The sequence below is a fragment of the Zootoca vivipara genome, chromosome 13 (assembly GCF_965207765.1).
Source record: "Zootoca vivipara chromosome 13, rZooViv2.hap1.1, whole genome shotgun sequence".
Taxonomy (NCBI): Eukaryota; Metazoa; Chordata; class Lepidosauria; order Squamata; family Lacertidae; genus Zootoca; species Zootoca vivipara.
The window spans coordinates 27,773,081-27,787,851 of NC_142596.1; the positions used below are offsets into that span (position 1 = coordinate 27,773,081).

At 52.4% G+C, this 14,771-nt stretch overlaps 1 protein-coding gene across 3 annotated transcripts; it reads right to left on the bottom strand.

Moving 5' to 3' along the window:
* Positions 1-1,814: 1,814 nt before the first annotated feature.
* Positions 1,815-14,237, bottom strand: FES (FES proto-oncogene, tyrosine kinase). 3 transcript variants are annotated; one of them, XM_035132177.3, is made up of 19 exons: positions 14,102-14,237; positions 13,227-13,475; positions 12,818-12,991; positions 12,460-12,556; positions 10,860-11,043; positions 9,804-9,941; positions 9,587-9,712; positions 8,503-8,625; positions 8,184-8,370; positions 7,738-7,821; positions 7,309-7,518; positions 6,253-6,375; positions 6,086-6,139; positions 5,479-5,597; positions 4,701-4,795; positions 3,987-4,110; positions 3,371-3,528; positions 2,920-3,042; positions 1,815-2,530 (listed from the first exon to the last, which is right to left on the bottom strand). In XM_035132177.3, the coding sequence occupies exons 2-19, from the start codon at positions 13,437-13,439 to the stop codon at positions 2,388-2,390; spliced, it is 2,475 nt and encodes an 824-aa protein (XP_034988068.1). In that variant the 5' UTR covers positions 13,440-13,475; positions 14,102-14,237; the 3' UTR covers positions 1,815-2,387. The 3 variants fall into 3 exon arrangements, 2 of the variants coding, with proteins under 2 accessions (XP_034988068.1, XP_088512871.1); XR_015946798.1 differs by lacking the exon at positions 3,371-3,528; XM_088656745.1 differs by lacking the exons at positions 9,587-9,712; positions 9,804-9,941.
* Positions 14,238-14,771: the final 534 nt, after the last annotated feature.

Consider the following 14,771-nt stretch of genomic DNA (forward strand, 5'->3'; position numbering starts at 1 on the left):
GCTTAAAGTGGCATGCATGGTTCTCCCGCCTTCCACAGCAATCTTGTGAGGAAGGTTAGGCTGAAAAGGCAGTGCCTGGCCCAAGATTACCCAATGAGCTTCATGGCTGAATGGGGGGGTTGAACTCTGTGGTTTCCTAGTTCAACACATTGACCACTGCCCCACTCCTGACTCTAGTGTCAGACTAGTTAAAGGGGCTGGCGGTGCCCATGGCCATCCTGCTTGTCAGACTACGGAATGACTCTTCCCTTCCTCCTCCTCAGCCCTCCTGAGAAGCCCGCTGGGCTGGGTACAGGAGAAGGGTCAGGCAGAGGGCAGCAGGCATTGCCAGTCAGTGTGGACAATACTGAGCTAGATGGATTCTGTGTAAGGCAGTAGCATCCTGTCCACCTGTGATTTCTGGAAAGATCTAAATCACCTTCAGGGATGGTAAGTACTGTAGGTGGTAGCAGCAATATTCACTGGGTTTTGAGCATAATCCCCTCTTTCGAGGCATCAGCTCTATCACTTTAACCCAGGGTTCCCAAACTAAGGCCCGGGGGCCGGATGCGGCCCAATCACCTTCTAAATCCAGCCCGCGGACGGTCCGGGAATCAGCATGCTTTTACATTAGTAGAATGTGTCCTTTTATTTAAAACACATCTCTGGGTTATTTGTGGGACATAGGAATTCGTGCATATTTTTTTAAAAAATATAGTCCGGCCCCCCACAAGGTCTAAGGGACAGTGGACTGGCCCCCTGCTGAAAAAGTTTGCTGACCCCTGAAGTTTAACCCCTTCCCTTTGCAAATAGAGTTGCTTTAACAGTGCTGTATACTGTATCCATTGCAGCAAGGGATCCATTGATCAAGGTTGGGAGGATCATCTCACTCTTCCCCTATATCACGCATCCCCAAACTTCGGCCCTCCAGATGTTTTGGCCTACAATTCCCATCTTCCCCAACCACTGGTCCTGTTAGCTAGGGATCATGGGAGTTGTAGGCCAAAACATCTGGAGGGCCGCAGTTTGGGGATGCCTGCAATATGCACTGGTGGCAATTAAAACCCCTCTCCCTCAATATTTGGGACTGTCTAGTCAGCTGCCGAATGTTTTTTGGATCCCAGAAGCTGAGAAGCAGTTTGCTATTCCACTTCTGCCTTAAATTAAAACAGTTGAGGTCAGGTGCTGCTCAGTCATCCATGCCTTCTGAAGGCAGAAGAGCATCAGTGCTGTACTGTAGTTGCCATTTTCTGCCCCTTTTTCAGACATTCTCACTAAATTCTCAGTAATAGGAGTAGCAAATACTATTGCACACTAAAATAGTGTTTGCTGCTGCTATTAATGATAGCATTATAGTAGTAGTAAATGCCATCTCCAGCAATTTGCTCCTCAACTTCCTTCCTCAGCCTCCCACCCTGTTACTTTATATCAGGGCTTCTTACTCCTCATGGGAAAAATATGTAAAATGTATAAATCTAAATCAAATAAGTGTTTTTAAATGTAAAGAGAAAGAAGATTCTTTTTATAATATATGGTGGTCTGGTAGTAAGGTTAAAGCTTACTGGGAAATGATATATAATGAATCGAAAAGGATGTTTAAAATAATATTTGTCTTTTTAAAAAAAACCAGAAGCTTTTCTTTTGGGAATTATAGGGACAGAACTACCTAAACTGTATAGAAACTTATTCATGTATGCTACTACAGTGGCAAGAATGTTACTTGCCCCAAAATGGAACTAAGTAGAAGTCCCAGCAAAGGAAGTAAAAACTTATGGAATATGCAGAAATGGCGGGACATACTGGGAAAATAAGAAATCAAGATAACAAACTTTTTTATAAAAGAATAGAAATGGTTTATTGAATATTTACAGATAAATTGTAAACAGATAAGAATATTAAAGTAGATGAATAAATGAACAAATTAAGTTATTTTGGATATGCAGAAGATATTAAAATACATTTAATGAACCGCAGAAAGAGGGGGAAGGAAGTCAAGTTTTGAAATGTTAAAATGACTGTAAAATTATTGAAATGTATAAACCTAAAAATCATAATTTTTATTAAAAAAAATCATCCCCAAAATATAATTATGTACTAATTTATCTGATTGTGCTTGCATCTTCCTGCCACAACAATGTGGCACACCACACACTTTGAGAACCACGGGGGTGAACCGCTGGGGTAAAGGGTCTACTGGCCATGGCGCAGCTGAGACCATTTGGCTGACTTTGGATGGAAGGCTCGCTGGAGGGGGGCGGGCAAGGTGTTCATGGCCAGAAAGGGGTGTCAAGAGCAAAGGTTTTGCATGAAGGTTGCAGGCTCGGCAGGAAGTCAAGTAGGTACAGCCTTGGTGCAGGAGATGGTTGCCACCCCTTGCTGCTGCCCAGCGGGTTCTGGAGTTAGTACTTTCACCGCTGCTTCTTCAGAATGACAACCAGCTCTTGGTGGATGGTGCTGAAGCTCGGCCGGTTCTGTGGCTCATATTCCCAGCACTTCTCCATGAGCTGGTACACCACCTCAGGGCACAAGTCTGGGATGCTCAGGCGCATTCCTGGGATTGGAAAAGACACAGCCAGGTCACAGGAGGATGGAGCTGGCAGGTGAACTAATAATGTGTTTTGGTTGCAATTTCCTGGGACTCCCAATGTGTGGATTAAGTGCAGGCCAAAAGTTTTTCCATTAACATTTCTGTGCATCGGTACTTCCCCCCATTCTTGCTCACCTTCAAAGAGCAAACCTTTGAGAGGCAGGAGAGGCACAATGCACACCTCCTTCCATTTTATTAAAAAATACCACTCATCTTCCTTGGTGCCAGTCCATAGCATGTCTTTAGTGAGTGCCAAGAGAAGAAGGGTGCTGGTAGAAAACCAGACCCTCCAAGGAGACCAGAGACGCAGCTTCCCCCCACCTCTCACCTAGCCTACCCTGCTAGGCTCTCACCCTTTTCCACAAACTCGCGGGTCTGCTGGTTGGTCATGTTGGGGTACGGTGTGGCTCCCAGACTGAAGGCTTCCCAGAGCAAGATCCCAAAGCTCCAAACGTCACTCTCTGAGGAGTACCGGCCTGAGGAAGGAGGAAGAGAGAGCAGGCATGAGAGGTGGCTTCTCCTAGATCAGTGATGGTCAGACTTGGCCCTCCAGCTGTTTTGGGACTACAACTCCCATCATCCCTAGCTTACAGGACCAGTGGTCAGGGATGATGGAAATTGTAGTCCCAAAGCAGCTGGAGGGCCAAGTTTGCCCATCACTGTCCTAGATTCATGGTCCCAGGCTGGGTTCCCACAAACCCATAACTGCCTCTGGCAAGCTACATATCTGTAGCTAGGAGCTAATATGATCCAAAAGCTCATTAGGGCATCCCTATACCAGTTTGGATCCACAGCTGTGGGTACCGTGACTGAGTGCCTCTGGGGCTGTCCACTTCACAGGGATCTGTTTCATGCCACCAGTGGAGGCGTAAATGCCGTCCTCCTGCTCCCGCGACATCCCAAAGTCACTGATCTTCAGGGTGTTCTTCTCTGTCACGAGACAGTTCCGGGCTGCCAGGTCCCTGCAAGGGGTAGCAGATCCAAATGTCTGACTGGTGCTGAAGACTTCAGGGAGGGGGGCAGTTTTGCAGACACCAATGCCTGGAACTTAACTCCCAGCTCTTTCCTGCTACCTAGGCAAGAGACTCCCAGCTCCAGCCCCCAACATCACCTGATGGGCTTTGTACATGTAAACTAGCCTGTGCACACTGTCACAGATTTGCAGGCAGCTCATTCCCTCCTTGCTCAAAGATAGGAAAAGCCCACAGGTGGGAACTCTGCCTCCTTCCCCAGGGAAAAAGCCTCTCCACCTGCCTGCTCCAGCCTTCAGGTTTGGAAGTGCCACCAACCCCACAGCACAGTCTCTGCCAAGGCAGAGAAGGAAGGAAGGAAGGAAGGAAGGAAGGAAGGAAGGAAGGAAGGAAGGAAGGAAGGAAGGAAGGAAGGAAACCTTCACACAGACTGGGGTGGAGGTACCCACCGGTGGATGCAGTGCTTGCTGGCGAGGTACTCCATGCCTGCTGCCGCATTCTCCATCATCTTGAGCAGGTCCTTGACTCTGAGCTGAGCTCCCTCATTCCGCAGGAAAGACAAGAAGTCACCCCCTGTGAGATGAGAGAGGGAAGCTGGGCTGGGAGCCAGCTGGCCACTGTCACACTGGGAGCCATGGCAGGATAGGGAGGGAGCAGAGGCTCTGGAGCTCGGCCTAAGAGCTCCTGGTTGAGATTCCCTCCTGGACAAACCATCAGGGTCAGGAAATGTTTCTGAACACCAGTTGCCAGAAATTGCAGGGGGGGAGAGGGATGTGACCCTCAAGTCCTGCTTGCGGGCTTCCTATCAGCATCTGGGTGGCCATAGTGAGAACAGGATGCCAAATTAAATGGGCCCCTGGTCTTACCCAGCAGCCAAGCTCTCCTGAAATCAGCAGGGAGAGAAGTAGAACACCTGGAGCTTTGTGAATAAATACTTCTAGACTTCAAGGCAACACAGAGTGCCTGTTATCAAGAGGCCTCTGCCAAACCAGGAAGCTTGCATATATCTTGTAATGGCAAATGTAATGGGCAAATGTTTGTCCCTCCACCAGCTGCAGTGCAGACATCTTCCACCATGAAAACAGACACACCCTATATACCGCTGGGGGAGTTTAAAATGGAAAGCCTGAAGGCTATGGGAAGTCGTGAAATGCTGGACTTACCCTGAACTAGCTCCATGACAATGTAAATGGGGTGCTTCTGGGTGCAGACACCAATGAGCCGGACAATATTTTGGTGGTTGTATTGCTTGAGGATCCTGGAAGGGGAGTGAGAGGAGACCCAATAAAGGGAGGGCACGCCAAGTGCCGGCCAGGTAAGGGGTTCCAAGGGGCGTCCCCAGCACCTCACCTGTCCTTGCTATCCTACCCCCAGTACAAAGATGCTAACAGCAGGAGCAGGGTGGGCAATGCTGCTACTCTGTGGCAAGGCAGCAGCACTGGGAGGATGCAGTGGTCTTGAAGCTCCCCCAGCCAGGCAGGTCATGAGATTCAGCAGAGAAAGTGGGGTCAGGGCAAAACGATCAGTCCCCACCATCTCTGGAAGACTGAAATCTCTGCCACTTTTCTCAAGGAAGGTGGGATGTCTGCCTTAAAAAGGCTCCATTCAAAGAAACCATGGGAGTGAGGACCATGGAATCTCCCACCAGCACCACTCAGCATGGATTAGCACACCTGCCCTGCATGCAGATGGCCCCTGGTTCAATCCTCAGCACTTCCGGGCAGGGCCTTGGGGGGGGGGGGAGATCCTTACCTGAATCTCTGGAGAGCTGCTGCCAGTACTGAGCCAGGTGAACTCAGCTACAGGCAACTTCCTACATTTGTTCCAAAAAGTTGGGAGGGAAGATCCTGCCCCCACAACATGCCCCAGAGTGTCCAGCTCAGACTTGGGAGGAGCATAGCAGTGTAGTCCCAGTTGCCCAGGAGTTTGCTCCCTACACACCTGGCCTCTTGCAGGAATCGGGCCTTGAGCTCTGGCGGGAGAGTTTCACGGCAGGACTTCACAGCCACCGGGGTGTTGTCACAGCGGAGGCGCCCACTGAACACCTCTCCAAAGTTGCCCTGGAGAAAGAAGACAGATGGCACCACTTTCTCTCCCTGCCCTTTTGCCCATAGAAACAGATTGCAAAATCTAGTCCAGGGAAGAGATTCCATCCCCTGCTGCTTCCTGGGTGTGCAGCCAGCAGGGTCCAGTGCTTCTGAATCCAGTTTGCCCAGCAAACCCACGCAGCTAGGTGTCTCCAGGGACCACGGAAGAAAGTGTCGTGGTGGTGGTCGTGAGCCAGCCAAGGCATGGCTCTAAGGGTGAGTCGGTTTGGACTGCTTCTCTTCAGCAAACAGGGCAGCAGGGAGGCTAGCCAGGGCTCCAGAAGGCAGGGTGCAGGTCTGCCTCTCTTACCTGGATTATTCCCATTTAACAAAAGGAAGGCTGAGGGGGAGAGGCAGTCAGCTGCTCCACAGCGCACAGCTTTTGCCAAGAGTCCAACAGTGGGACTCCTGAACCAGAGCATGCCTTCCACCACCGCCACCATTGCCAGGGAGTCACTCACCTGCCCGATGCGCTCCCCAAGCAGCACGTCCTCATGGTCTAACACCCACTTGTCCTGCAGCAAGAGCAGCCACTCAGTCACAGGTCAGGGAACTCTGCAACCCCAACCCTCCCTCCCTTAGCCTGGCCCAATCTAGTGGCAACAGAGGGTGAGGCAGAGAGCAGTACCTTGATGATGGGTTTTCCCAAGACAACACCACTCTTTTTGGTGATGGGCTGTTTGGTCTTCAGGAAATGGTCAATCAGCAGCGGAATGGTGGGAAATGCTTCGCCCTCCAAGCGATACATGTTCTAAAGGGGAAATCCCACAAAGAGCAATCTTTTAATATGGCAGCACCTAAACTCTGGAAATCTCTGCCTATTCACATCAGATAGAACCCTTCACGATACTCTCTTTAGCACCCACTAAAAGCATTTTTGTTTAGACAAGCCTATACAGATATGTAGAATGCTAAATGCTGATGTATGTTTTAATCAGTTTTTAGTTTATGGCTAATTTTATCTTTTTAATATTACAGTAATTGTAACTTTGTTTTATTGTGCTTGTAAACCACTTTGAGGGGTGTATACAATCAAGCGGTGTATACATTTTATGAAATAAAAATAAATTGATAAATCTCCACCGTGCTAAAAGCTACCACAGGCAAGAGACGACTTAATTTCTTCATGTTCATTCACGTTCATTGTTCAGTTGCAATGTTTTTTCAAAGTGAAAAGTTCATAAGCAATTGCTCTAGCGGCAGAGAGGAAACCAGCAGTTCCGTTCTACAGGAAACAGCTGGCAGAAAGTAATTATAGGAATGTCTTGGTTGGGCAAGTGAACAAGAAGGGATTAATTAAAGGGGCACAAGATGAGAAGTAGAAACCACTGAAAATGAAAAGGCCAGGGAGGAAGCTATTAATTAAAAGGCCAGTGGCCTGGAGAAAGCCCAGGGTTTTGTTTTTAGTTTTTATTTGAAATCCCACAAATTGAGTGTAAAAGAAGACTAGAGTACAAGCCCAAAAACATAGGAATGTTTTGGGATGGTCACAGTGTCATCTGGGTTCTCTACAAAAATTGACTGGAGAAAGGATTGCGATTCCAGGCAGAAGTATTAGCAAGGGCGCCACGTAACCAGAGCCACAACTGTAGTGGCTGCATTTGGGCTAGAATGGCTGCCTGCCTGCTTATTTCTTTTCTCTGCCCACTTCACCCAGCACCACCATCCCATTTACAACACTCACATCAGCAGATTGGAGGATGAAATGCCGAGGCTGAGCATCCCACAAGACTGAGAGGACATACTCCTGCTTGCCTTGGCTCTCGCGCACCAGGAAGTCTCCGCTGGCCTGCAGCAGCCTCTGCACCTCCATGCGGGGGATGGCGCCATGGTACCAGGCTTGCTGGCCCAAGGGCTTCTGCACCTCAGGCAGGAGGGGCACTGGGGGTGGCAGCTGCGGATGGAGAGAGGGGGAATGGGCACAGCCAGCCACAGTGGCAGCTCGCTTTCTAGCAGAGAAGGCCAGGAAGGAAGAGCGTGTGGAGGAACATCTCTGCACGCGTTCCTTGCACCCACCCCACTCCACCCAGTTGCTCCCAGCACATCCTTGGCACTGCCAATTCAGAAAGCAGGGCAGAGCAGGGACACAAGGGGGTGGGTGGGAGGCACTCACTGTGAGACGTGGTCGGAAGATGCCCGAGATGTGCTGTTTCAGGACCTCCAAGGCCGGGATCCAACCCCCATCACGCTCTGCCTCCTGTCCAAGAAAGAGGGCACAGAGTGAGTGTCAAGGTCAGGGTGGACTGCTGAGCACTGGCTCAACCAAGCTATGGTAGTGTGGCATGGTGGTTAGAGCGTCAGGCTAGGACCTGGGGGGCCAGAGTTCAGACCCCCTCTCTCTTTGGGTGGGTGGCCAGTCACCGCATCTTAGCCTAACCTACTTCACAGGGTACTTTTGAAGATAAAATGGGAACGGGGGGGGGGGGACACATGCCACCTTTAGCTCCTTGGAGGAAAGGTGGGGTAGAAGTCAAACATTTGCCAGGTTTTCCCACCCCAAGGGCCAAGGAGCTTGCCCCATGGGCTTGCAGTGATCGCGCCCGCAGTGGCTCCACGCACCCCAGACGACACCGATTGATTGTCCTCCTGCAGGGCTGGAGCAGGGGGAGGGTCACAGGTTCCCAGCTTGTCCAGCTTGTGCCACAGCAAATCCCGCTGTGCCTGAAGCTTGTCTTGTGTGCCCTGGGCCAGGTGGCTTTGGTGCTGGGCTTCATGCAAGGCCTGGCGCTTTCCCAGGAGCAGGATCCTGCAGGAGAAAAAAGTGGGGAGGGGAAAACGCCCATGCCCGGTGGAGCAGTTGAAGCTGGGAGGGCACCACAGAGCTCCTGCCAGCTCCTTCCCTCGGTGCCCAAGGCCTTGGCCTCACACCCAGCCTCACCGTTCTCCAGGGCTCACAGCTGCCTCTTCCTTCTGCATTTCAGCCTTCAGAATCTGGGCACGCTGCTGGTGACTTCGGGTGCTCTCTGTGGCGTTGGCCAGCTCCTCCTCCAGAGAGGTGAGTCTGCAGTGAGAGAGAGGCATGGAGTCTTCAGGTAGCCCAGGGACCAATGGTTCTGCCTGGCTGCAACTCACCTCCAGGTCATAGAACCATAGAATGGTAGGTGGGAAGGGACCACGAGGGTCATCCGGTCCAACCGCCTGAAATGCATGAATCTTTTGCCCAATGCGGGGCTTGAACTCGCAACCCTGAGATTAAAAGTCTTACGCTCTGCCGACTGAGCTATCCCAGCTGCTTCTTAGCAGAACATCTCTGTCTTCTGGGCTCTCAGCAAGGCAAGAGAAACACCCAGGTCACAGAAAAGAAGGAGGCTGGCTGAGCCAGAGCTCCATCTGTGCCCTCCCCCACCTGCCCAAATCATTAGCCTCTGCTCTCCCACCCAAAGTGCCGAGCGCTGATCTGTGCTCCATGAGGCTGGAGTGGATCTCCCCAGGGATGGACCTCCTGCACCCCTTTTGACAGGAGAAAGGGAAGGGAAATTTCCACAGGCACAGCTTCTCCCCCCTGGGGACTGCAGCGGTGGGGGATGCTGCCCTTGTTCTCAGTGGTTAGGACTGAGGCTGCAAAAACCCATTCTTACTCCCCCAACCAGTATTGGGGAAACAGATATGTAAGTTATTCACCAAGTGGCACCTTAAAACTAGGTTGTGGTCACCACAATGGAACATCTATTTGAACTAGATGACCCTTGGGTTCCCTTCCAACACAACGATTCTATGATTCTATGACCTCAACTCCATCACTTGACTACAGCTTGCTCTTACAGCAATTCACTTGTCCCAGTATGCAAGAAGGAAAAACACACACAGTGGAAATGGAATTAACTATGGACTAAGGCAAAGGTTTTTAAATTGTGGTTGCCAACGTGGCGCCCAGAAATTTCCACATAGTCACAATTGGAACCTGTGCTAGTAGCAAAATGTGCCTGGCACCTGGCTAATTTCTAACACTGCCCCCAACGCACGTATGCTGTATGCTTTCCAGCGTCAGCTCATTCAGCTGGAGCTCCCCGGCTTTCAGGCCCTCTGTCTCCATCTCCTCCAGCAGGCTCATGTCAAAGGTCACCACAGCAGGGGACTCGTTCCCACACCTGGAGAGAGATGGACCAGAGGAAGGTGGCAGAGGCTGCTGGCTGGGAAATCCAGCCCCCAGAATCTCAGAGGAAGCACAGCAGGCACTACCTGCACTGGGGATGAAAGCCTTCGTATTCCACGTCTGGGCGGAGGCGCTCAATGGCTCTGCCCATGGCTTGGTGTACCGCGACCATCTCCTCCTGCACCAGGCTGGTGATGCTTGCATACTCCTGGAGGGTCCCCTTCCTGTCATCACAGAAACAGGAAACTGCTGGTGGAGAAATTGAGCTGCTGGGCCTAATTCAAGATGCTAGTTCTAGTACACAAAGCCTGAAATTACTTGGGACCCGAGTACCCAAAGGCACAGTTCCCCCGATAACAACCATCTCAGGCTCTGTTAGTAATGCCACTCAGGGGTGTAGGAAGATAGGGGTGGTGGGGGCGGTGCGCCCTGAGTGATGCAATCCCAGGGGCGCCAGTGCCGCTGCCTGCCCCGCCCCGAAAACGCGCGACACGCCCCGTCCCCAATGCACGCCACGGCGCGCCATGCCCCCAAACGCGCGCCACATCATTGTGCACGGCGCACCCCGCCCCGAAAATGTGCCCTGCGCCCTGCCCCCAGAACACGCGCCACATCACTGGGGGCAGCGCGCCTGCTCTCCGCCCCCGGTGGCGGAGCATGAAGCTCCGCCGCTGATGCCACTGGGGCCTTTTCACTGCCATTGAGCCATGGCAGGGCCTTCTTGGTGGCAGGTCCTCATTTGTGGGATGCCCTCCCTGGTGGGGTGTTTCTCCTTCTCTCCTGATTGTTTTAAACTGTTTTTAATATTGTTTAATTAAAAACAACAACGGTGGGAACATGCAGTGAAGGGTTGATGAGAAATCAAATCATCATCATCATCATCATCATCATCCAGGGGTTGGACTTGATGACCCTCGGGGACCCCTTCCAACTCTACAATTCTATGAGTCTAAAAGCAGTCCTTTGATGGCTGAAATGTAGCCTACTGTTCTTGGCAATCTTGAGGGCATCAGCTGTGATGGCACGTTTTACATGGAGTCAAATGTACTACTAGGGTTGGCGCTTGGTGCCGCTGGGCTCCTTTTCTCAAGGTCCCTGGCCTTCTCCATCTCACCCCCCAGCCCTTCTGCAGCCCCTCTTACGTGATGTCGGCCATTTCCTGGTGCAGGTTGTGCAAGGACTGGAGCATCCCAGGCAGAGTGTGCTGGTAGTGGTGGCTGTGCTGCACCTCAGCCGCCTTCAGGGCCAGCACATACTGGTTGTGCAGGGAGTAGAGCTTCCACAGGCTCCGGACATATCTGTCCTTGGCCTTCTCTCGGTCCTTCTCTGCAGGGAGAGCACACAAGCGTAGGAGGGTCAGGAGCACCAATGCAGTCATGCACATGGCTAAGATGCCTGGGGCTGGCAACTAGGTGTCATGGCACAGGCTATAGCCTGCCCCAAGAGACAGAAGGGAGGGAGGGAGACAACCCCGCCACTCAAACCACCCTCTCCTTATGATTAACTTCACCACTGCCACCATGTAGATCTCTCCATTTTTATCACGCTGTTTCCACTAGGCAGTTTCCTTTAGCCTTCCAGACTCTAACTGGCCTACCCTACTCCCAGTAATGGGTAGAGTAGTACAACACTTAGATGAATGGGATGAATGACAAGACAAGATTTTTCAAAACAACAACAACACTTAAGCAAGGCAACAAGTTTAGCTAAACTTAGATTAGCTTGTTACTTTACTAAAAACTTTACAGTTTGGGTGGTTACACAAATACAAATGAACAGATACAAATGCATCCAGCTATGCCTATTCTAGACAGTTTCCCTAACCATGTCAGTATTTTATCAACTCTCATCCCTCCGTTAATATTCTGGATCCTTTAATGGTCCACTCCCGGCTCCTGCCTCCTGAAGCTCTTGAAGGTTCAGACTCCACTGCTCTTTCCTTCTTTAGTTCTGCAACTTATTTTCCCGCTCAACTTACATACAATATTTTCACTCCCCATCCCAACCTTTTAGCCAATCAGGTAGAGAGCGGGCTCCTGGTTACATTTCTGTTTCCCCTTAATTGCCAGGCTCCTAGAATTTCACACACAAGCACACATGGAGAAGCAGGACATTCTGAGCAAAATTCCCGTCCAGACTTTTGAACGTACCATCTATTTCATAACTATTTAGAGTTCTTTCAGGCTAGGTGAATGGGCAAGTATTTGGAAGCTGCCTTTTAGGCCAAAAAGGGACCCAGGTGGTGCTGTGGTTAAACCACTGAGCTTGGGCTTGCTGATCAGAAGGTTGGCGGTTTGAATCCCTGTGACGGGGTGAGCTCCCGTTGCTTGGTCCCAGCTCCTGCCAACCTAGCAGTTCGAAAGCACGTCAAAATGCAAGTAGATAAATAGGAACCGCTACAGCGGGAAGGTAAATGGCGTTTCCATGTGCTGCTCTGGTTTGCCAGAAGCGGCTTTGTCATGCTGGCCACATGACATGGAAGCTATACGGCCAATAATGCGAGATGAGCGCGCAACCCCAGAGTCGGTCATGACTGGACCTAATGCTCAGGGGTCCCTTTACCTTTACCTTTTAGGCCAAAAGCTGGGTTCAGAGAATGCTGCATGTATTCCTCTGAATACCCTTGGCTGGAGGGAGGATGGGAGGAAGATGTTCATGGGGATTTTCCAGAACAGGGCACTGTCCAAGGCAGGTCTTTGGGTTGACCCAGTTGGGCTCTGTGGGGTCTCCAGCCACACCCACCTTTGCTGGCCTCCTGGTATTTGCGCTTGGCCTGAGTACTCTCCCGAACATGGCTGCGGTACTGTGCCTTCAGGCGCTCAGGCTCCTGCTGGGTGGTCTGGAAGAGCCAAGGAAGAAAGGGGGCTTAGACTGAGGTCTCCATACAGAGGGGGTTTGCAGCTGCGGGCTTCCTGCGGAGGGATGGACAGGACTAGACGTCCTTTGGGGTCTGTCTGAGTCAGATTCCAGCCACATGCAGCCTTGGCACCAAAGCCCCGATAGAGCGCCACCGCAAGTGTCCACCAGGGGCCGCTGCTGCGCAGCCCGGACGGGGCGAACGCGCGGGCCGGCGAGCGCGAGGGTTGGTGGGCTGCCGTACCCGGAGGAAGTCCTGGTTCATGTGCTGCCACTGCTCGCTGTAGCTCCGTCGTAGCTGCTGCTTGTCCCGGATGAGCTGGCCCAGCTTGTGCAGGGGGCCCGAGACCAGCGCCTCGGCGTGTCGTTGCAGGAGCTGGCTCAGTGCCTCCGTCTGTGTTACCAGCGACCACCAGCACTGCGGGCAGAAAAGGACCAGGAGGGCAGACGGAGAGAGAGAGAGACGCAGAGAGGGAGAAGCTGCCAGGTCAGCCGGGAGGCAGCTGCGGTTGCTCAGGCTCCGAGCTCCCCGCCTGGAGCTGGGGGGGCACAGCCACCCCCTCCTAATGGAAAGGGGATGGGGAGCCTCCCCAAGTGAGGATGGAGGGAAGGGGCAAGGGGGCTCCGATGGAGGGGGGGTCCTGAGAGCCTACCTGGGCGACCTGGCTGTTGTTGGGCTGGCCGCCGCTCTCCTGCTTGCCGGCCTGGCTGTGCATCTGGTGTAAGAGGGCAGCGTACTCTCGGTCGCTCTTGGCGCGCTGGCCCATCCACTTGCGGAGCCCCTCCAGCAGGCGCAGCTCAGCCTCCTGCAGCTGGAGTAGGGCGCTGTGGCCCTCGGGGCAACCCAGCGCGAGCTCGAAACCCATGGCTGGCGGCAGGCAGGCAGACCCGCAGCCTTCGCCCTGCAAGGGAGAGCTAGCGCCGTCAGCGTGCCCCGACGGAGCGGACGCCCCGGCATGGTTTTCCTGAGAAGCGGCCGGGCCGCTGCAAGTTCCCTTTTGCGGCCGCAGCCTCGCGGCGCTCCCTAACTTAACACCCCTGCAGTTCCGGAAAGTGTCGGCGAAGAACCCAAGTCCCTACCCTGAGAAACTGGACTCAAGGCAGGCGCCGGTCCGGCTCGGGGGAGACCCCCGCCCACTCACCGCCGTCAGATTTGGTATACCAGAGCTCCCTTCCCCCACCCGAGCAAGTTTTGCAACCTGTTCAGAGCTCATCTGCCTACCCCAATTTGCAAGAGGCTTCAGCCAGGCTACACTGTGGTGTTGCGATGGCACCCAGCACTCAAGTGTGCCTGCTGCGCATTGGTGCCCTGGACCACCCAAACTCCCTCTCCTGTTTTAGGAAGGGGGCATGCTGGTCTGTCTCCAGTTTCGAAGGCAACAGGAGTCTCCAAACATCACATTTTCAGTAGAAGCCCCCCCCCCCATGCTGGTGGTGGTATACAGTATTTGGGAAGGGGGCTGGTTGGGGGTCAGTGGAGCCTCTCTTGCATCCCTGAGGAAGCTCCCCCCTCTGCCCTTGGACATACCTTGCTGGGGTGTTGTCTGAATCACGCTTGACTCCTTCCTGGGCAGTGAGCACTAAAGAGGAACAGGAAGACTCCACAAAACCTCCAGGCATTGCAAGATCCCCCTTCCTGCCTCCTGCACTCTCTGTGGCTTCCACCCCACCCAGGCACTTGTACGCAATACCTCCTTAAGGACCAGGAGGCTCCCTCAAATTAAAGTGCTTTTTATCTAGTCCTGCCCTTGTGAGACAATCCATCAACTCAACTCCACCAGGTGACCAGTGGCCTTCACAAGATGCCTGCAGGCACGATACAAGTGCCATCACCTTCTCCAGCTGTTTGGGCCCCCAGAAGCGTGTGTGTGTGTGTGTGTGTCCTGCTCCTGCAGGTAGCATGTGGGCATCATAACTAGTGGCCATGGAGAGCCTTTGCCCCATGCAATTTGCCTAACCCCTCTTTTAAAAACAGGAAGTTGGAATCTGTGACTGTATGTCATGGGAGCAGATCCAATTTTCACTATTATGCTGTGTGAAAAAGTATTTCCATTTGCCTGCCCTGAATCTTCCACCATTCAGTTTCATTTTGGAGTGCCTCGGGGAAAGTTGCCCTTGTCCACTTTCTCTAAGTGTAAAACATGGGCAATTTTACAAACTTCTGTCATGTTTCCCTCTTCCATACACACTTTACTCAA